Genomic DNA, 22,743 nt, shown 5'->3' on the forward strand with positions numbered 1-22,743 from the left:
ATCTATTTGGTTTCACTTTATACTCTAAAGATTTAAAAGATCCATTTGGTTAACAACTCTCCATAATTTAGCTGTGGACCACTTGGAACTTCCCCCAAGGACCAACGGTGGTCCTTGGCCAACGGTGGTCCTTGGGGGGGGGGGACCACCAGGACCACCAACTCACCAAAGGACCACCGGTGGTCCTTGAGGGTCTGTATTTTATCCCAATTCAAATAGGCCTATATAAAGCAAATTTGCTACGTCAGCCAAGGAGCACAGAAAGCATGCAGCCCACAGTGGAGACAGACCAACGCATGCTCGCATGAACGTCTGGATGTTTTATTTGATATACACAACACGTCTACACACACACACGCAGGTTTAGCGCTGAGAATCAAATGGGTGGCACACATCTCACACGTGCGTTCCAGAGCAGAGCAACAAGTCAATCACGCGTACAGTTCATGGCGGCGCTGCATTTGACCGTGTCGTCTCACGCATGATGGCCACATGGCCATTAGATGTATGCGTGCGTTAACACATGCGTTCGCCACAAACGCCTAACACTACGCGACCTCGCCCTGTGAGGCACAAAAGAGAAGGCACACAGGGACGCGTGCCGGCGACGTTTGCGCGTTCTGATTCAAAAGCCATTTGAAAATGACAGGAGACGTTCATGCGTTCAGTACAACACAGATAAAATCGAATGCGTGCGCGCGAGTGTAGCAACGTCCATGTGGCACGATTTGCGCTCGATAGTACGTGCGTGCGTGCGTGCGTGCGTGCGTGCGTGCGTGCGTGCGTGCGTGCGTGCGTGCGTGCGTGCGTGCGTGCGTGCGTGCGAGCGTGCGAGCGAGCGAGCGAACAACCAGGCTTTTCCCCTCCACAGTTCATTCTCTCCTGACAGAGAAATAAATAATTTCTTGGTCACTGTTTCTTGTTTGTCTTCATGTAAAGCCTTTGTGCAGATCTGTGCGTGCACGCGCGTGTGTGTGTGATGGTGAGTTGATATTCCGCCCCTGGACCGAATGCTAATTTAATCAATGTGCTGTAAATCTGACTTGCTGCTGACTCATACTATAGCCTGCAGACCCTGGGGTGACACACACGCACGCACGCACGCACGCACGCAGGCAGGCACGCAGGCACGCAGGCACACACACACACACACACTCAAAGCCATATCATTGCACGTTGTTCCCCTGGGCTCTTTCGTGCCAAACATGCACGCACACACATTACAAACACACACACACACACACACACACACACACACACACACACACACACACACACACACACACACACACACACATGCATGCACGCACAGTAAATCACCCATTATGTTGTATCTTTGTGTGCGTGTGTGAGCGCGTGTGAGAGAGAGAGAGAGAGAGAGCGAGAGAGAGAGAGAGAGAGAGAGAGAGGTGTCCTAAAGTGTCTTGAGACGCAGAACACTCAACCCTGTCTCCTTGACCCAGGCTGTCTGAAGACATCAACGTCTGTCCCGTCAATCTAGCATGCACGCACACACACACACACACACACACACACACACACAACACACGCACGCACGCACGCACGCATGCACACACGCACGCACGCACGCACGCACACACACACACACACACACACACACACACACACACACACACACACACACACACACACACACACACACACACACACAGTAAAAGAGTGACCACACCTGCTCCCAGCCAGAGGTCATGGGAAGGAAAGAGAGAAAGCAGTTAGCTTCTTTTAATGGGTGTTTAGCAGTGGTGGAAAAAGTACTCAAATTCTTTACTTAAGTACAAGTATCGATACTGCAAAGTAGATGTTACAAGTAAAAGTCCGGAATTCAAAATGTAGTTGAATAAAAGTATGGAAGTATTTGTCATCAAAATGTACTTAAAGTGCAAAATGTTTGAAAATAGCCGATCTACAAGCTCACAACGCATCGTGCTGCGATGCGTTGTGAGCTTGTAGATCGGCTATTTTCAAACAGCCTAGGTATAAAATAGCATAGGGCTAAAGTGGTGTAGGGGGAGAACGGGGTAAGATAAACCACTAAGTGCTTATGTTGCCCTGGAAGCAAGAAGAAGTGAGATGGCAGTAAATTCAAAACATCTAGACATATTTCAGGATGTCTGCTATCATTTGAAATTATAAGTAAGTGTCTACGACAAAGGACCATAAAAATATGACTTTATAAAAAAAAAAAGTGGTCATCTGGTTCAACTTGCCCCAGGTGAGGGGTAAGTTGATCCAGGTAAAGGGGTAAGTTGACCCACGTGATATTCTAAACTTTTAAGAGTTTAAACTTGAACAAAGAATGTATGTACTTATCAGAAATATTTTAATAACACATTTCCCTTTTGCAAATAGTCTTATTTCCTTTCTTACGGTTATTTAAACCGCAAGAAAAACTATTTAAACCAATGAAATGAAGTTTGTTATTCAGAACCTTTTAATATTTGCAATTAATATAATATTACAAACTTTTCTTAAATTAGTGTATTCATCAAAATGAAAGATCATTCAGCATAAATTGAGTAGCAAAGACCTAATAAAAAATATGAATGGTGATTCACATAGTTCAACTTACCACAAGGCATTTGGTTCATCTTGCCCCACGGCCACCATTTTGACAAAACCAGGCTAAATTAATGCTTAAGGATCATCTTTAGCTAAATGATTCACATAGTTTTGTACATTGGGATATCACCAACATGCATGATATATAATTTTAGACCTGGGTACATTTGCTTTAACATAAAAATCATTATACCATAAAAGTAAAAAATGTACTTCGACCAGCAAAAAACACTTTTTTGGGGTAGAAATATCCTTTCCACTTTGCCCATGTAATGTGTCTATCAACTCCACAGCCAGGTGGAAATGATGTTTGCGTTCTTATTGTGGGGTCAAATGACAATTCATGTGTATACTTTTAAAGATAAAGGGGGTGGTTCATCTTACCCAGCGGTTCATCTTACCCCGTTCTCCCCCTATGTATGTTTTATAATAATATCATTTATATTCCACAAAGTGACTGTAACTAAAGTTTTCAAATATAAGTAGCGGAGTAATAGTACAATATTTGAATCCGAGATGTAGTGGAGTAGAAGTAAAAGTATTGTAAACTGGATATAATCAAGTAAAGTACAAATAACTCAAAAGTGTACTTAAGTACAGCACTTGAGTAAATGTACTCACACCACTGCTGTTTAGTCTGCAATACCCAGAGCATTCTTAGGTGTTTGTGTGTGTGTGCTTGCGTGCGACCGTGCGTGTTGGTGTGCGTGTACATGCGCAGTACTTGGTGAAAGGGGGTTTCTAATTAATGAGGCCAGGCTTGTCTTGTGCTGTGAAGCCGCTGCTAAATCACCAACTCTAATGGAGCAGCACTCCCAATGAGATGGACTATACCGAAGGACGAGAGAGAAAGAGAGAGGTGTGCGTGTGTGTGTGTGCGTGTGTGTTTTGTACAGACCCCAGTGGCGTCAGTTAAGCAAAAGCTAGGGTATGGCAAAGATAGGAGTCCTCATTACATTTTGTATAACAATGTTCTATTGTGAAAATAGCAGATCTACATGCTCACAACGCCTCGCGTTGCGAGTCGTTGTGAGCATGTAGATCGGCTATTTTCACAATGTCTGAAAAAAACAAGTTTGTCAGGTTTTTTTACACAGGTTTCTACGGTTTCTTGGGCTGGAGTGCAGCTAAACTTGGAATGTTCGTAAACGTGCCACAATTAACAATAATGCATTGCACCTGTGCAGCTGACCTGCGGAACCTGGGAATATACCATTCTGTCAAGATGGGGAGAATTATAATACCTTGTTAAAGTGACCATTTTGTTACATTTTGCATTTGTAGTTATTTTACTGTAATTTAACAACATAACCAGCACAGATAGACAAAGAGACATTCATGGATTCATATTTAAAAGTAACTTTTATTTTCCCCCCTGGACCCAGGGTATGGCAGCTGCATACCCCTGCCATACCCAATTGACGCCCCTGACAGACCCTAGAAAAGATGAGGGGGAGTCTGGGCAGAGGGAGAATGACTTCAAAGTAATCATGTAAAAGGTCAAGACAGACAGAGAGAATTCCAAAGGCTGAAGCAGCAGAGCGCCTGTACGTCTGGGTTGTAGCTGTCTCATGCTCCAGTGTGGGGAAAATGATAAATATGGTAATAATACTTACAGTGTGTCCTCCATTGATGCGGCACAAAGCAGCGTGGAACATGCTTACCGGTGCACTGGACCTGCATGGTGCCCATGGCGTGAATAGGCCTGTCAAAGTTATGGCATAAGCGCCCGATCACAGCTATTATGAGCTAATATCAATTTCTTTGCATATTCATTAGAATTGTTTCCATTCTTCTGCTTCTGTCTGAAAACAGCTGGATGAAAAATACCTGAATGAAGTATTTTGTGTGTGTTAAAATAAGCGTTTAATAGCTGATAGCAATTGATAGCAATTATTGCTGTAGAGTGTTTGCTCAGTTAACAGGCTCTGCGGCACATTAATTTTGTCGCGAGACAATGAGCAAAGGGCTCATTGTCTCGCGACAAAATTAATGTGTTTGTGACCGCAATATTTAACCAGAACTGCACTCTGACGAGGTGCCAACTTGCGCCTCGTGCACAAGTAGGCCATGTATGGCCTACTCGTGCGCCAGCAGAGCGCGCCATGAGGTTCCTTACCACTGGCTTCAGCACTGGCGATGCCAGTGACATCACCGCTGGCATCACCAGGAATACTGGTCCCTCATTGGCTGTTAATGATGACGTTGCCAGAAATGCTGGTCCCTGATTGGGCTACGGGCTTGAACAAAGAAGGACACCGACATACAGTACATACCCAGCCGATTGCAGTACTTGTGCGTTCTGCTGGCGCAAGTAATAAAAAGCATAATATGTCTTATCATTTACACACTATAGGTCACCCTATAGCGGTGGTTCTCAAACTTTTTGGGCTTCAGTACCCAATTTTGATGATTATATGAATCCAAGTACCCCCTTTAATCGACAACAACATTTTGACTAGAAAATACTGATATCAAAAGTTCCGTTTTTACGTCAATATGTTGAAAATAAAAGTAAGTAGCCTGTTTTCTATTCAGTAACAGTAAAAAGACATGGCCCATATCTGTGTGATAGGGATCTCTGTGTATGGGCATAAAAGATATTGTATGTTGTGATGTCATGGGAACCACTCTAACAGAATCCCTTTTATGCCCATATAAGGAGATCCCTGATGTCATCAATATTAAGCCCATATCTAACAGGACTTCATATGGGAATGCCCATATATGGAGGAAGACAGCCCATATCTGTGTGGCTGATTCAGACAGGGATCTCCATGTATGGGCATAAAAGGGATGTGCTATATAGGCTACAGTATATAGATCTCCATATGTTGGTAACTGGTCCGATATACATCACTGGCCAGATGGCCAAAGGGCGAGGTCGCATGTCGCCCTGAGGAGTCTTACTAGTTTACTCTTGGCTGAATCTGATGAGGTGGCTGCTGAGCCAGGCTCTGTGTTTGTGAGATGGGTATACTGGCATTATTTAGAAGAAAGGGTCAAGCAGAACATAATAAATCGTCGTTGTCCGGTGGAAACCTTGTATGTCCAAGACAGTTCGTTTTGCATTTTATCATTTTAAAAATCAACTAAACTAGTGAAAACAACAGATCTACAAGCACACAACGCCTCGCACCGCGAGGCGTGGTGTGCTTGTAGATCTGCTGTTTTCACTACTTTTGTGCGATGGCCATATGATGAAGCAGTACTTTACTTTGCGAAAGAATTAACAAATTTGAAACTTGGAGATACAAGGTATACGATATTATAGTACTAGTCTGGTTGCCCCAACACTAACTAGACCAGACGGGTCCATTTGGTTCTATTGTTACACTCTATGAGTTAGGGACCCGAGAGGGTCCATCCAACCCGGCGTTAAAAGCCAGTGAGCTACTGGCGTTGCAGCCTCCGTGAACCATGAAGTGCTACCTCCATTCCCTCTGCTCTCCCCCCATACGTTGTCTGTGTCATCGGTTATGTAATCAGGCCATTCCATCGCCATGGCAACAGTACCGAAGCCCCCTCCGCCCCCCACCACACCCCCACACTCTCCTTTCCACGCACGCGCGCACACGCACGCACACACAATCACGTTCACTGTCATTGATCATTCCTGGCAGGCGCACACAGGCACTTGCAAACGGCTGGGTCAGGGGTAATGCTGTCGCGTCTGTCTGCTGTCTGAGTCCATGGAAGCAGCGCCCAGACTGTTGTCGTCCACGTGTGTGTGTGTGTGTGTGTGTGTGTGTGTGTGTGTGTGTGTGTGTGTGTGTGTGTGTGTGCGTGTGTGCGTGCGTGCGTGCGTGCGTGTGTGAGGGATGGGACGATATGAAAATGTCATATCACGATTATTGTGACCAAAGAAATCGTGATTTACGATATTATCGCGGTAATACAAATATCCCCATATCCATATCCTGGCCGGGGTGGAACATTTGCCCCCCCAAAAAAGCAGATCTACAAGCTCACAAGGCGACGCGTTATGAGCTTGTAGAGCTTGTAGATCGGCTATTTTTTGGCAAGAGATTTGGTAGAGAATGTAAAAAAGACTGTACTATCAAGTACGTATATTATAAGTACGTTTTACCAATATAGAGGGTTTAAATGGTAGCCTATATGCAGCTCCACAAATAAAAGGTTAATTGATCCCAGTGCATGATAGTTTCACGATAAATTAAATCTCCACTACAAGATTATCGTGTTTTTTTATCACGATAAACGATAATATTGCTTATCGTCCCATCCCTAGTGTGTGTGTGTGTGTGTGTGGCCGAATGTTTGTGCCCATACGTGCACATGTGTGCCCACAGTGTGGTTGTGTTGTTGGTGTTGTGTAAGTGTGTTGATGTCGGCTTTCATCGCGTGACCCTGAGGAGCAACAACACACTGACAGGAGGTGGGACATCACTTCTAACCTTCTCTAAAAACAGACCGGGAGAGGAGAGGAGAGGAGGCACGTGCACACATAGACATGAAAGGGGGCTTGAGCCCCTGCCCTTTTAACCGTCTGTAAAAAGTGCCCTCTCCAGACCATGAATGCAGTTTTTACTCTGCTGAAAGACATGCAAATGCCCCCTCTTTCCATGCCATACCTGAAGGCAGCATTCAAGAGAATTGCCTTGGACTTGAATGCAGCATCTTACAATATGTTGAAAGAATTGTCCTCTCTGTGTAGAAATCCATGCCATAAGCCACATTACCTTTTTTATGCTTAGTTTAGTGTGGTATCAAGTGCTGAAAATCCGCGACGCGCTGTGAGCTTGGAGGTCTGCTATTTTCGATATTTTCACCAAAAGGCCCTTTTAGAAATGTCAGCCCCTGCCTCTCTAACATTCTCTGCACGCCCCTGGAGGAGAGGAGAGGGTGGAAGTGTGGGGTGGGGTGAAGGACAGAGGGTCAAGGAAGACGGGCAAAGAGAGAGAAAGAGGAGCGAGAGAGCTATAGCGAATGTGGGAAGAACGAGGTCGGGGTCACGCATGAAAGGAGGCTGAAAGCGATGTGGAGAAACGTGACCCGCAGGGAAGCGGAGCGACCGCGGTTTTCCCGGTGAACCTGAGCGCAACGGTGGGGGCCGATGGGCAAGGAGGGTCGATCGCGAGCTTATGAGAAACAACTAAAATACAAATCTGGCGAAAACAGTTGCGTGCATTAGCGCAAGATGACGATAAAGGAAATCATTAAATGGAAAACATTAAATTAACTTCTGAAAAGCCTACTAGGTTTTAAATCCTGGCGAAAACTGTTTCGTGCATTAGCGCAAGATGGATGAGGATAAAGGAACTGTAGGCTTCTAAGCCTACACTAGCCTACAAGTAAAACTAGTGTAACTAGTGTAACAAAGTGTCGCGATGCGACGCGTTGTGAGCTTGTAGATCTGCTATTTTCAGAGTGCAAGACCCGAGTGCAACCAAACATAAAATTACTTTTAGTTCTACAGGAACTCTTCTCCACTAGTCCCTACCGTGAAATTTTACCGTCTAGTTTTCATTTGTTGACAAAATTGTCAATACGTTTAGTCATAGTTTTAGTCATCATAGCTTTAGTTTTTACTTTTATTTAGTTTCTATTTAGTTTTCGTTAGTGAAAAAAGGTAGTCGAGGAAAACTTTTTGTCATAGTTTTAGTCGACAAAATCAACACTGGAACTGAGATACTGCATGCATGACGCCCATGGGTGATACCACCAAAAGGTTACAGTAGCTACGGGAAGTTACTTTGAAAGCGTAACTAGTACAGTTACAAGTAACTCACCATGGCAATAACTTTATCAAGTTAAAGTTATACCCCTGGAGAAATATAAAAGTTTCAAGTTACAGAAAAAGTAACTTGAGTTACTTTTTTTCCAGCGTTAAATTGAGAATCTACATTTGGTGTACATGAAACAAAATATAATATCCTACAAAAAAAGTCACATGCCAGCAGAAATATGCCTCTCAACTGAGTTTTATGTTTTATTTCAAAAAGGTTGACATTTTCTTTAGTAAACATCTGTGTTCCTAATATAAAGTTAAAAAAATAAGAAAATTATGATCTATTGAGGACATTAATTGTCAATCTTAAAAAAAACTTAAATGTAAAATTATAACTTCGCTTGTAACTTCTTGTAACTGGTAACTTGAGCCAAAAATGACCAAAAAGTATCTCAGTTACTTGACGAGAGAAATATGAATGTAACTCAGTGTAAACTCAATGTAAAATGTAACTTAGTTACGTAACTCAGATACAACTTCCCCAACACTGGTCCTGCGCTCCATGAATATTTTAAACCAGTATCTTCTAGGGAAGAAGGAAATTTGAAAAAAATATTCATAGTTTATCATTTTGACATTTTAGACCAAAAGTTAAACTTATTTGCAACGTTGCATCATTCCCTGCATGGCACCAAGTAGGCGCTGTACTAGTTTCTATAATCTTTGTAAAGGGGGGGGGGGGGGATTACAGGAGTTCTGGGAATTGTAGTTTATTCTCCTCTTGCTCTGGTAAAATATTCTGGAAAAGAGTGTCAGCTAAATGCTTAAAATGTAAATAGTCTTTTGCTGCTCTTAGTGAGCCTGTTCCCTCCTAGTGTGCCTCTAAGAGCAGGTTTAATAGTAGCTCCAGTATGTGGCACTGCTCCTCTGCTCGCTGCATGATGAGTGGAATAGCCTTCTGAAGCGTTTGGGCTTATTATCTCAAAGCTTTCGCTGCCGTCAAACCAGAAGCTCTTATGTAGCAGGAGTTTTGGAAACTGAGGGAACCGGGGTGAAGTATCCATTTATAGCTGCTGTGACATGAAAACCATGCATCTACAAAGAGGGTTATTTTCTCAACGAAGCCTTTTTTTTATTGAGGTGTTGTTTAGCGGCCAACATGCCCAACATTCAATTACATGTACAAGTTAGAAATGATTATTAGTATGTCGATCATACGGATATGAAACCTTTTTGAAGACATTTGAAGGGTTCCATCTATCAGCACAATATGAAAATGTAAATGTCACTGTTTATTTATCCATTTGTAACTCTGAGAATGGTTATGCGTGACGGCGGAACATTATTGACACGTGCAGTGTGCAGTGTGCCGGTGCCGTGCGAGGTCAGGAAAGAAAAGAAAATGTATTAAGCGTCCCGTGAATCTTGGCTACCCTGGGAGTACAAACAGACAGATGTCAGCCAATCAGGTGCTCTGAGTCTCGGGACAAACAGACAAAGCTCAATAAATGAAACCCATTTTAGTCAAAATACTCCAAAGAGCACACATGCCTAGGATACTCTTCTGTCTGCCTGTGTCCCTTTTATGCCCATCATTGCCCATGTCATCATGCCCATATCATATTTAGGCATATCAGTCGGATCGGCGGTTCTGAACAATGGGTCCCTTTTTTTTTTTCAGACAGGGTTCTGCAGCCAAATATACAGTATATATCAATGTGGGGCTCCTTGGCATGAAAAGGTTTAAGAACTACTGGTGTAATACATATTAGCATTGAAATTCCCCATCGGCTGATGGTATAAACTGGCATAATTGGAAAAAAGAGAGTATCTGCACATGGCTCTCAAATGAAGTTTATTAGTGGGATATTAACACCCAAATGGTCTGCGTCAGGCACTGGACTGTACATGAATTCACATTTTATGTGTGAGAATGGGCGTACTGTATAGATTATGGAATGGGCATGGACCAATATCATTAGAGGCTAGTAGATATGCCGTAGCACCTGAAGCAATTTCAGAATTGAAATTGGCATTAAAATTCTATTACGATCGTGCATCACAAGACAAATAGGCCACCGTCTATCTTGAACTCACATGCTGGACATCCTCGCTCACGCACGTACGCACGCACGCACGCACGCACGCACGCACGCACACACACACACACAGATAAGCTAAGATGGTCAGGCAGGGCAGGGTTTGTTATGCTAGTCTACGCCACTGGTTCTCAACCTGTGGGTGCTGCAAATTATTGTTGGGGGGTCCCCAGATGATTAACTCAATGTGCAACATTGTTTTCTCACTCAACATTAAAACAAACCAGCATAAAGTTTAAGTGTATAGAGGGTATCTGCACATTTCTAAAGTGACAATTTAAGGACTTTTTAAAGCCTCTAAAATGACAAATTGAACATTGGCCAAATTGAGGGGGATGATTATTTTGGTGTCCTGAAAAGGTTGACTTTAACCTGGACACACTGACTGACGAACAAATGCACAGTGCACACACACACACACACACACACACACACACACACACACACACACACACACACAAATCTATTGTAGGCCTATACCTCGCTCCGTTTTTATTTTTTGGGTTAGCCTATAGTGTCAAATCTCGATCAGATCAACTCAGCAGCTGCTGTACTGTACATGTAAATTAACTTACAGTATCTAATTTAAATGTATTTGAGTTGCTGTTCTTCAGCCAGTCATCCCACGTAACATAAGTTGCAGAATAAGTAAAAAGAAAAACAAAATAAACATTAAGTCAATCAAGATGAATGAATGATTCTAATTATAATTAATTGATATTATTTACATCTACCATTTTGCCTTTCCAAATCCAATTCCAAATGTGATGCCTCTCTCTCTCTTTCTCGTTCTAAAGTAGAACGTGTGAGCGTGCGCGCACGCTCACACGCAGCGGCGCGTGCATTTCCTCGCGCTTGACAAAACCATTTCGGAGGTGTCACAAATCCTGTCAGGTGGAGGCATTAAATGTCAAGCCTTTTACACCCACTCTCTTTCTGTCGCCGAGGATCAGCCACAGTGTTTGTGCTGAGGTTATGGTGTGTTTGTGGTGAGGTTATGGTGTGCCAACCTTCGCTTCATTCCTGCATTCATCTCTCTGCACCCGCCAAACACCCACAAACACCCACAAACAGCCACAAACAGCCACGGTGAAAAAATAAGCATTGTTAGCGGACTGCATGGTGGCTGTCACCACACTGTGTGGGGAGACAGCTTCTCTGCCATTTGAAGATGATCCTGGGGGAGGAACAAGGAGAAAAAAAAGCTCTTCAGAGCACAGGTCTCCGCCAGGTCAGGCAGGTTATTGTGGGCCAGCGATGTTCAAAATGTGCCAATCAGGATGGAATATGAAAAATCGGGCAGATCTGTTTTGATCACAACGTGACTACAGAGATAATGTTGTGTACCGATTCGTGTGACGTTTGGGCAAAATCTGTAGGAGAAATATCAAAAAATGTGTTTAGCAAAAATCTGCCTCCTGGTGGTGCTCTAACAGGACAATGTGAAAGTAGTTTCTGCCACTCTTTGGGCCTGTGGAGACAACTAACCACCCGAGGCAGCACAGCAGTTACTAAAGCAATAAGCCACAAGAGGCGAGTGGTTACCGGGGGAGTATACACCGGCTGAAAGGCGTAGGGAAACACGAGGCGTCAGCCGAGTGTTTCCGACCCTCTCAGCCGGTGTATACTACCCCGGTAACCACAAGCCTCGTGTGGCTTATTGCTTTTCTAAAACGGTCACAATATTGCAACATGAAAATCATAGCATTGCATTATTTAAAGAAAAAAGTACACTTCTCGGCCACCAGGAAGAGACATTTCCTTGCGTTTACCAGCCACATCCAGGAATGGGACTTACGGAAGCCAGTGTGTGTTTACAAAGTCACGTCATTCTTTTTGCCAAAAAAATAGGGAAACAACACTTGTGTTAGATAATGGAAAATGTAGATATTTTTATGTGGTGCGGTGTGGTGTGGTGTGGTGTGGTGTGGTGCGGTGTAGTGTGGTGTAATGCGGTGCTAAAGCTGCATTGCCTCAGATACAGTACCCTATACATCACTGTTCCAGCACGGTGCCACAGGGGTCTCCCCTCAGCCCCCTATAATGGCCAGTGACAACAAGCATTATCGATCGCATCCTGAACGCTTACCTGCTGCGTCTCTGCTTGTCATCTACTTACTGCGACCATGATAAGCCAATTAAGTCTGCAGCTCTGCAAATCTCTCCCCTGTGCTTGTTCTGCATGCACTCATCTCATCACCTGTGTGTGTGTGTGTGTGTGTGTGTGTGTGTGTGTGTGTGTGTGTGTGTGTGTGTGTGTGTGTGTGTGTGTGTGTGTGTGTGTGTGTGTGTGCGCACCGTGTGTGCACTGTGGGTGCGGGCGCATGTGTGTGCATTTAATTGCACTGTGTCATCTGGCGACTTAATAACATTCCACGTGCCCAAGGAAGACCCTGGAAATGCTGACTGTGTGTGTGTGTGTGTGTGTGTGTGTGTGTGTGTGTGTGTGTGTGTGTGTGTGTGTGTGTGTGTGTGTGTGTGTGTGTGTGTGTGTGTGTTAGAGAGAGAGAGAGTGAGAGAGAGAGTGCGTGCGTATGCTGTGCACGTGTCTTTGTCTTGTCCTTCCCACAATCATTCTAAGGACATTTTGTCCTAACAAATAAATATTTTTTAAAAAATAGTTTTTTTTTCTTTTTTTTTTACACAGAAACTATATTTTCAGATGGGCGCGTCCGCGGCCAAAATAGCCTATATCATTGTGTCACCTTAATAAACAAAATTACACAAGTAATTTTGGAGGAAATTTTTATTTTTGCCTAAGTCAGCTCCTCAGGACACTGAGTAAAAGCGCCTGTCTCCTAATTGAAAAGGATCGTGCTGTTCCCTTTACACCCGGGTGACTGAAAAAAAATCACTTCCACTCTGACTGCATTTATCAGTCAAATTGACAGGTAAATTCTCTCCCTTTTGGCCCAGGAGAGCAACACCTCCTCCCTGCTGCCAGCGGGGGTTCTATTGTCTTCCAAATGTCTTGAGTATTTAGGAAAAGTCATGGAAGGGGACATTTCGGAGACTTATTGTACTTTGCGATCTCAAAATCGGCCAAAATGACCTGTTAGTGACCTGTGTCATTTTGTCACCGTAATAAACTAATGACACAAGTAATTTTGGAGGATTTTTTTTTATTTTTGCCTAAGTCAGCTCGTCATGACACTGTGTAAAAGTGCCCGTCTCCTAATTGAAAAGGATGGTGATGTTCCCTTAGGGAGTTGATTAAGAAATGAATTAGGCCATTATTTTATTAAGGTGACGATGTTGGGGTCCCTGACATGAAGTGGTTTGAGGACCACCGTCACCACCGTCACCACCGTTACCACCGTTACCACCGTCACCACCGTCAACACTGCGTGAGAGGTGTGTTTGTCATGATAATCAGTGGTTTGCATCAGAAGCGTCACAAGGGGGGGGGGGGGGGGGGGAGAACTAAATATTTTAAGATTGGGAGTCCGTGGCCAAATACATATCATTTTGGGGGTACTTCACATGAAAAGTTTGAGCACCACTGACATAGAAACATAGGTTTTTCAAAAAACCTTAGAAGGATTTGATTTTTTTTTTTCAAAAATATCAGATCTACAAGCTCGCAAGCGCGGCACTCGCCTCGCGGTGCGAGGCCTTGTGTGCTTGTAGATCTGCTGTTTTCACTACTTTTGTGCGACCTGGGACCTTCGTCAGTGCTTTACATGGGAATTCAGACAGACAATGATGATTTTATAGGTTCTAGATCAGCTCAGGTGCTGACAATCATCAATTAAACCCATTTACATGGCGATGGGTGTGGACAAATGCAGGATAGGTTAAACATTTCTCATTCAGTAGATTGTGTTCACAATATTTCACACATTTTTTACACATTTTTTATACATAGATATGTCACCATTTCTTATACAGTCAAAAACATTTCATAACATCAGTATCAGTCCAAAAGGTAACATTGTAGGGAAAGATCTTCATTCATGCCCCCTGGGTTTACAGACCGTAAATAATAAATCCACCTAGATTCAGTTTGAAGGAGTTTAGTTTCTAGATCACCACCTCTTCTAGATTTTTTAACTTGTTCAATAACTGTGAATGACAGATCTGCTATGGAGTGACCGGCTTCCATGAAATGTCTGGCAACAGGGGATTTGATATCCTTGCGTCTGATGGCACTCATATGTTCTATTGATGCGTGTGCGGACTGGTCTGGAAGTCTTTCCTACATACTGGAGATTGCATTTCTATAGTAAATCATGTAAACTACAGATCAGGATCTTACGTCATCAACACGGTCATGAGCCAAGAGGTAGGAGGAGCTACCCGTCATCGATTAGAAGCCATTCGTGTGTGAGCGCAGCACACAGCGTGCATGTCGTAGTGCATGTCGTAGTGCACGTAGTAGCGCACGTCCCACAATGTATGTCAGTGTGACAGAAGACTGTATAAGAGGATTAGGGAGATGGCAGCCAAGGAACATGTGCGCGTGTGTATGTGTGTGTGTGCGCGCACGTGTGAATGTGTGCAAGTTTGAGTGAAAGACAGTGATTGTCATATCGTTGCTGTCGGGCATTAACCTTGTATCTCCATATTTTACCTTTTTCTGTCTTTTTCGTAAATGAACGCCCCAATTCATCACACAAGAGTGTCGCACAAAAGTCATGGAAATAGGAGATCTACAAGCTCAAAACGTGTATGTTTTGAGATCATTTTGAGCTTGTAGATCGGCTTTGTTCACTATTTTAAAATGCTTTTCAAATGATTGTAAAAAACGGAATGGTTTTGGACATACGGTTTCCACCCGACGGCGACTATATTAGGAATGGCACAGGGATGTCAATGGATCTAGGTTTGTAAGCGTGATAGGGGGAAAAAACGGACTCTTTTGACACTATTTGCAGGGTTAATTATTATTATTAACATTATTGTTATTATTATATTCTTTTTATTTTTGAGCGGTGCTCCTGTAAGGAGCCAACCGCTCCTACATCTGGCTTTGTCCAATTGTCACGAGAAAAGCCTCGCCCAGGGTCACACCGGCCACGCTTTGCGGGACGCTCATCAATAGCATGAAACTCATCTCCTAAATCAGGGGTTCCTAAACTTTTTTGTCTCAGGGCACCCCATAAATATTTTTTTTAATCCGAGGCATCCCTACATTATAATTTTCACTCCCAGCACCTTATATTTATAGCATATTGTCGTTGTCGGGTGGAAACCTTGTATGTCCAAAACCGTTTGTTTTCTATTTATCATCTATAAAATGTACTAAACTAGTGAAAACAGCAGATCTACAAGCACAAATGCGAGGCGTTGTGTGCTTGTAGATCGGCTGTTTTCACTAGTTTTGTGTGACAGTCTTTGTATGAGTTGCTTTACCAAAACACGCACACATTTGAAACTTGGAGATACAAGGTTTCTGCCCGACAGTGACGATATTTTTGTGATTATGTTGTGAGGAAAACGTTGAGATAATGGCCATTTTGGTTAGAACTGACTGAAAATAACTTTGTACTTTAAGTTTAAAATGATACAAAATATGTGTCCAAGTATTATCAAATGATTTCGCGGCACCCCTGGACTGCCGCCGCAGCACCCCAGGGTGCCCCGTCACCCACTTCAACAACCCCTGTCCTAAATAGCACCGCGCTCACTTCACACTGGGTGTGATTAGTGTGTGTACTGTACTGTAATGTACTGTTTTGTGTGCGTGCGGCACGCACGCACGCACGCACGTGTGGGAACCCTCGCTGTGAGACCTTATGTTAGGGACATTTACGAGGTCTCTCTCGCGCTCAGCGCCAGTCAACAGTACTTAACATTACAGCAAACACAACACACTGTGGAGCTCATTTATGTGCACTAATGTTGATGATAGAAAGACAGATTTTTTTCAACCTGGGGACGAATCTACAAAATGTCTTCTAGATCAGTGGTAGCCGCAAATTGCAACACTAGATTTTATTTTGATCGGATGAATCTAGGGTTGCAATACCTCCCATAGGCAACCAATGCATCAAAACAGTTGTGTTGCTATCTGATTGTAATAAACAACTTCAAATTCACCTATATTGGGGCTCTATGGAAAGCTCGGAGTATCCTCTTTCTATCTGCAAAGAGTTTCTTTCATAAAACTCCACCGTAGACATGTTATGAGCTACTTTCTGTCAAGAAAGCCGAGCAGACATGGTTTATTTTCTAAGTGTTGAACTTCGGAAGCGCTCTTCTTCAATATCTTCGTCTAATATTTGACAATTTGGCCAATGTTAATTTGTCATTTTAGAGGTATTAAAAAGTCCCGAATTGTCACTTTAGAAATGTGCAGATACCTTCTATACACTTACACTTACTTTATGTTGGTGTGTTTACTGTTGAGTGAGAAAACAATGCTGCACATTAAGCTAATCATCTGGGGACCCCCCAAAATAATTTGGGGACCCCCCTGGGGGTCCGGACCCACAGATTGAGAACCACTATTCTAGATCAGTAGTTCTGAAACCTTTTCGTGCCAAGGACCCCATAATTGATATGTTTGATTATCTCTTTCCTATACAAATAAAGTTTTCTTATTATTAGGTAGAGACTTATTTCGGTTCGGTTCGGGGAGTCACAAAATCTCGGCAGCACCAAACAGCCGAATTAATGACGGTACCCCCCCCCTCATCTCTAAAAGTGACCTAAAGTGGCCTTAAGGGTTTTCTGAAAAAAAAAACATGTTGCTCTACTGTACTGAAGCTAAAATCTAAAATGAAACACATGCTTTTGGGTTTACGGTGATTGTTTGTCTGTGCTAGTATTTAAATCTGAATATGATGTATAGATAATTAAAGACAACAAGTTTCAACAACAAGAGATAGAGATTTCATAGCTGATTGCAGGAAATGCTATCTCCACAGCCTACACATGTTTCTAATGATTCTTTTGATGACAGTTTTATGTCTGAGCATATCTCTGCTGTTGGGCCAATCCTCCTAACTCCAAAATGTTCATTTTCGGGAAAATGAGCTCAAGTGGAGTTAGGAGGTTTTGACCGAAGGGCTTTTTACTACTTTCCATTGGTTCAATATTATTTTAACCAACACACAGACGTAAAGGGTGTTCAATAGCACATATTTATGAAAAAAAAGAGAGGGCCAATCGGGTGGAGTTAGCTGGTTTGGCAGAAAGTGTGGAGTTAGGAAGTTTTGTCCGAAGCACTTTTTACTACTTTCCATTGGTTCAATATTATTTTAACCAACACTCAGCTGTAAAGGGTGTTCAATAGCCCTGATTTATCCCAAAAACCTCAAAAATGGAGGTTTTGGCCGGACAGTGACGATATTCAAGTCTATATCAGTATCAACCCATTCTAACACTTCACACAAAAAGTCACTCTGTGAGTAAAGTAGGCCTACACTCAAGATCGCTATCTCCATTTAGCCAAAGGAGGTCACCACGCTAGTTGACATGGACCAGGCGGGGCCCCCGGTATGTGGGGCGATGCCATCCAGAGTCCACCAGCACAGAGGGGGCTTCGCCCACCAGAACGGTGAAGTGTGTCAGTGGGGCAGCGTGGCTGTATAGCCCAGCCAGCCAGTGAGAGGCGAGGAGTTCCTCGTAGCCGCACCTGTAGCAGGTCAGGTAATCAGGTCAAGGTAATTAGCCACAGGCAGTGGGCTGTGTATTTAGGTTAGCTAATCGTCCTGTTGCTCTTTTCAGTCCGTATACCCGGGGTCCTCCGCGCGCTCGTGGGAGCGGAGGAGGGAGAAAGCTTGCTACATGTACGTGCAGGGGCGTCACAAGGGGGGGGGGGGGAACTGAGTTGCTATAGGGCCCAAGGTGGAGGGGCCTTAATTATTATACTTTAGCTGCGAACTTGTAGATCAGCTATTTTTGAACAATTTTGATTTTCTTTTTGCAAGTTTTTTGGATATGTCTTTTTAAACGCGAACATTTGTAACTCAAATAATTGCTTCTTGGGGGTCCCTGGAACAACATATTTTGCGATGGGGGTCCACGGCCAAATGCATGTCATTTTCGGGGTCCTTCACACGAAAAGGTTTGAGCAGCACTGACATAGAAACATAGTTAAAAAAAAAGAAAAAAAACTTGTCATGATTTTTCAAAAATAGCAGATCTACAAGCTCGCAGCTCGGCATTCGGTGCTTGTATATCTGCTATTTTTCAATAGTTAAAGCACACAATGTGAGTGAATCTTTGTACCCAGGGCCCAGAATTTGGTGCGACACCCCTGTGTACCTGGAGGGCTTTACAGTCGTTCTAGTGACACCCTTTGTTATTTTCAGTTTACGTTGTGAGCCTTGTTTATTTATGTGACAATAAAGCCACTAAGGTGTCCTCGTCGTCTTGTGGTCCCCCATCTCGCCCATGGGGTTTGTGACATGTTGGCAGTGATTGTATGCAGCTTTGTTCATCACTGCAGCTATCTGTAATGTGCTTGCCATCGATATAGCTGAATGTCGGTCACAGAGGACGCGCCAATGTTAAAGGGGTGTTTCACTTTGAAGCGCTTCTTGGGTCATCTACAGCAGTGTTTCTCAAATGGGGTTACGCCGAGGTACTAGAGGGGGTACTTTACTGTTATGTTTAAAGTGTTAGTTCACCTATTTTTTACATAAAGCTGTGTGAAATACTTGCCATTAAAACAGGGGTTAAAAATGTATTAATTGATTACCAGAGTCCCGTGGTCAGAGTTCTGGTCGGTTTTAGATGAATATAAAGTAGTTCCAATGGGGTGGGGGCCATTTGGAATGGCCCAATCATTGGAAATAGATGAATCCACAAAACTAGCGTCATTTGTATTGTTGGCCTGTTTCTGCCATATAGAGCGAGGTTTCGTTCTGATCAGCTGACTGCAAAGTACCTTGTTTTGGGGAAATACGTTGCAGCGGCGTAGTGATACTGGACACAAATAATAGTACCATGTGACAGAGGGGTCTATTTGGTAGAAATAGGTCAACAATACAAATGACGCTAGTTTTGTGGATTCATCTATTTTTAATGATTGGGCCATGAGCCCCTGCCAAATCACCGGAACTACTTTACATTCATCTAAAACTGACCAGAAATCTGACCACGGGACTCTGGTAATGAATTAATACATTTGTAACCACTATTTTAATGGCAGGTATTTCACACAGCTTTATGTCAAAAATAGGTGAACTAACACTTTAATGATAAAACATTGACAAATGTATGTGAACGTGCTGATCCGTAAAGCTTTAAACCAAATTAAAGGGTTACTGTCGCATAAAGGGGTTCTGTCACTTTAAAAAGTCATCTTAAAATATGAGTTAATATGTTTATGATGTTATTGTGGGAATGCATAAGTATAAGCCAATCAAATGAATTGACTGTACTTAGACTACTCACTGTACTGGTCAACTGTTGTTGGGGGGCGAGGGGCAGATTACACTGTGACATGAGTTTCAGACAATTTCAGACCGTTTTCAGAGAGACCACGTGACCTACCTATCATACTATTATAATTTTGGGGCATGTCAGCGGGCCTTTAAGTAATTACTTAATAGAAAACAGGCTACTTCTATTTTCAACATATTGACGTAAAAACTGGACTTTTGATGTCAGTATTTTCTAGTCAAAATGTTGTTGATTAACAGGGATATGTCAGATTAGTTTACATAACAGTGAGAAGAGCTGTGTTTTTGAGTGGTGGTAGACGCTGGCTTTGTGTGTATGTCCATGTGTCTAAAAAGTGGTGCTGTTGCTGATGACGACGATAGACCCACATGACGTCACATGATAGACCCACATGATGTCTCATCATTATAGAGCAGGGGTCTTCAATGTTTTCTGGCCAAGGACCCCTTAGCTGAGAGAGAGATGAGGCAGGGACCCCCTCTACATATTGTACAAATGTGTAGATGCAGATTTTCATCGATTTCACTGATAGATTCCTTAACTTGTTTGACTGCACTGTGATGAGTCTATGTTGGATTGGTGTCCTGTTCCTGTAGTTGGTCCGCTCTTTTTTTTTACCTCAACACCAAATAGCCGATCTGCAAGCTCTCAATGTCTCGTGCTGTGAGGCGTTGAGAGCTTGTAGATCAGATTTTTGGCAAAAGTTCTCCTCAGAATGGGGACGCGAGGGTTCAAGTTGTTAATTGTGGGCTCGCTGAAAGCGAGCACACGTACTGTATGTTATCTTCATTATTTGTGTGCTCGCTGAAAGCTAACCCTATCTTCATTATTTATCCATCAAGTTCTCCTCAAAAGTGACGTAATCTATCAGTCAAGTTCTCCTCAAAATGACATAAGACACTGCCTTTGTACCGACAGTACAAAGGCAGTGCCCTTAGCCAACGAAGGAAAAACAACGATTTATTTGATCAAGAGTTTTTTTTTTTTCTTTACGAGCGAGCCCACACTGTTTCGTAGGAACAGTACTTCTAGTTAACCATTGTTACAAATCATTCATAATAATAATAATAATAATAATAATATCTGGGACGTATGTAGCGCTTTTCTGAATACTCAAAGACGCTCAAAGGACAACTCCGCCCTAAATCACTTCTAGGCTCATTTTCCTACTTATATTGATCCAAAATGACTGTCCATGGGGTCTATTAGGCAGAAATGCCCCTGTTGTCCAGTTTACCCAGCAGAACCCAGCAGCTCTCATAGCATAGAGTGGAGCCATAAGCCAATCACTTTTACACTATTTGTTGTGGTCAAAAGTGTTTTTATTTTTCATGAATGCATTACAAACACATCCATGCCATCGTTGTCCCACACAACCCATCACATTCTGCAAAACAGATGTTATTCTTTTGTGTTTTGCCAAGTCCCGGAAAAGATGCCCTGTGATTGGCCACTACTGTACAGTCACTTTGATTGGCAGTTGTGCCGAATGCTCACTCCAAAACATGATCTATGAGATTGTGGTGGCTTGTGTGGGATTAACCAAGGCATGGACGCGATGACAAAACTATAAAAAATATGACTATAACAACTATAACAAAAATATGACAAAACTATGACAACTTGCCACAGAGGACGCGACGACAAAACTGAAAACAGTTACTTGCGCCTTGCTTCACTGGCAAGTAATAATGCAATTCTGGGAAATTGCGAGCGTGGTTGCCTATATATTGTCTGGATATCCAAATGGGGTAGTGGTGCTGTGGTGCTAGCTCCAGGATTGGTCGAACTTCATCTGACAGCTAGCTTGCTGCAGAATATAGTCATTTGACCACACTCTTTCTAGTTAGTGTGGTTGCCCGACAGGGCAACACACTGTAGTCAGTGGCGTCAGTTCAGAAAAAGCTAAGGTATGGCAACATGACTGGTGTCTTGCACGCGCACAAGACACCAGTCATGTTGCCATATACCTTAGCAACAGGTGCGATGAGAAGTACATTTTGTTATTTAGCCAAGTATGGCAGCTGCCATAGCTTGCCATACCCAACTGACGCCTCTGACTGTAGTCCTGGGGAAACTGTATTTATTCTAGATAACTTTATTTGTGAACGGGTTTTTACCTTGAATCAGATGCAATTGGAAATTGGTGGAAGAACATTTGGGAGTGGTGCTATCTGGAGGATTGGTTGAGCTCACATGACAGCTAGCTTGCTGCAGAATATAGTCACGTCAGCAACCACACTTGCAATTTCCAATTGCATCTTTCTAGTTAGTGGGGTTGCCGCGAGCCCACACTGTTTCGGAGGAACAGTATCTCTATAATAGCAGAATAGCAGATCTACAAGCTCACAACGCCTCACGCTGCGAGGCATTGTGAGCTTGTAGATCAGCTATTTTTGGCAAAGAGCTTTGGTATAGAGGGGAAAAAGAGCAGAGAGTGAAAGGTCAAGTTTAAGTATTTATGGTTCAAGTGGTTGTAAATATCTGAAAACACAAATTGACATGAATCCCAAATACACTGACGATCGATCGTGCTTTCCGATGAAACTATATGGAATCTATGAAAAGGTTGTGGGGGTCCCTGATGCATCTCTCTCTCAGCTAAGGGGTCCTTGGCCTGAAAACGTTGAACGCCCCTGGAGTAGAGAGAGAGATGTATGTAACATACAGAGTAGAGAGTAGAACCAATTGCAAACCGTTCAGAGCTCATGGGCTTTACAGAGCTGTACACAACTACACAGGTGCAGGGACGCGCTGGCCATTGGGAAAAGCGGGACAACTCCCGAACGGCCAGTTCATTCTCGGCCGGCAGGAAAAAATTAAACTGTTTGCACAAAAGTAAAAATTAAACTGTTTGCACAAAAGTAAAAATTAAACTGTTTGCACAAAAGTAGTGAAAACAGCATATCTACAGTTGTGTGCTTGTAGATCGGCTGTTTTCACTAGTTTAAATCATCTATCTATAAATGCGAGAAGTCTCTGCGTGCGTGTGTGTGTGTTTGTAATCCGCGTATC

At 43.1% G+C, this 22,743-nt stretch overlaps 1 protein-coding gene across 1 annotated transcript in view; it reads left to right on the plus strand.

The window, feature by feature from the left end:
* The window catches only part of LOC308307643 (kelch domain-containing protein 3-like), a gene marked incomplete at both ends in the record, with an annotated part of 138,696 nt that extends 126,374 nt beyond the window's left edge, over positions 1-12,322 (plus strand). Inside the window, one exon of the mRNA XM_080752908.1 lies at positions 12,313-12,322. Coding sequence (XP_080609034.1) covers positions 12,313-12,322 — 10 coding nt within the window. The remainder of the gene's footprint in view (positions 1-12,312) is intronic.
* Positions 12,323-22,743: the final 10,421 nt, after the last annotated feature.

This window comes from Nannobrachium achirus, assembly GCF_963921795.1.
Source record: "Nannobrachium achirus genome assembly, chromosome: 22".
NCBI lineage: Eukaryota > Metazoa > Chordata > Actinopteri > Myctophiformes > Myctophidae > Nannobrachium > Nannobrachium achirus.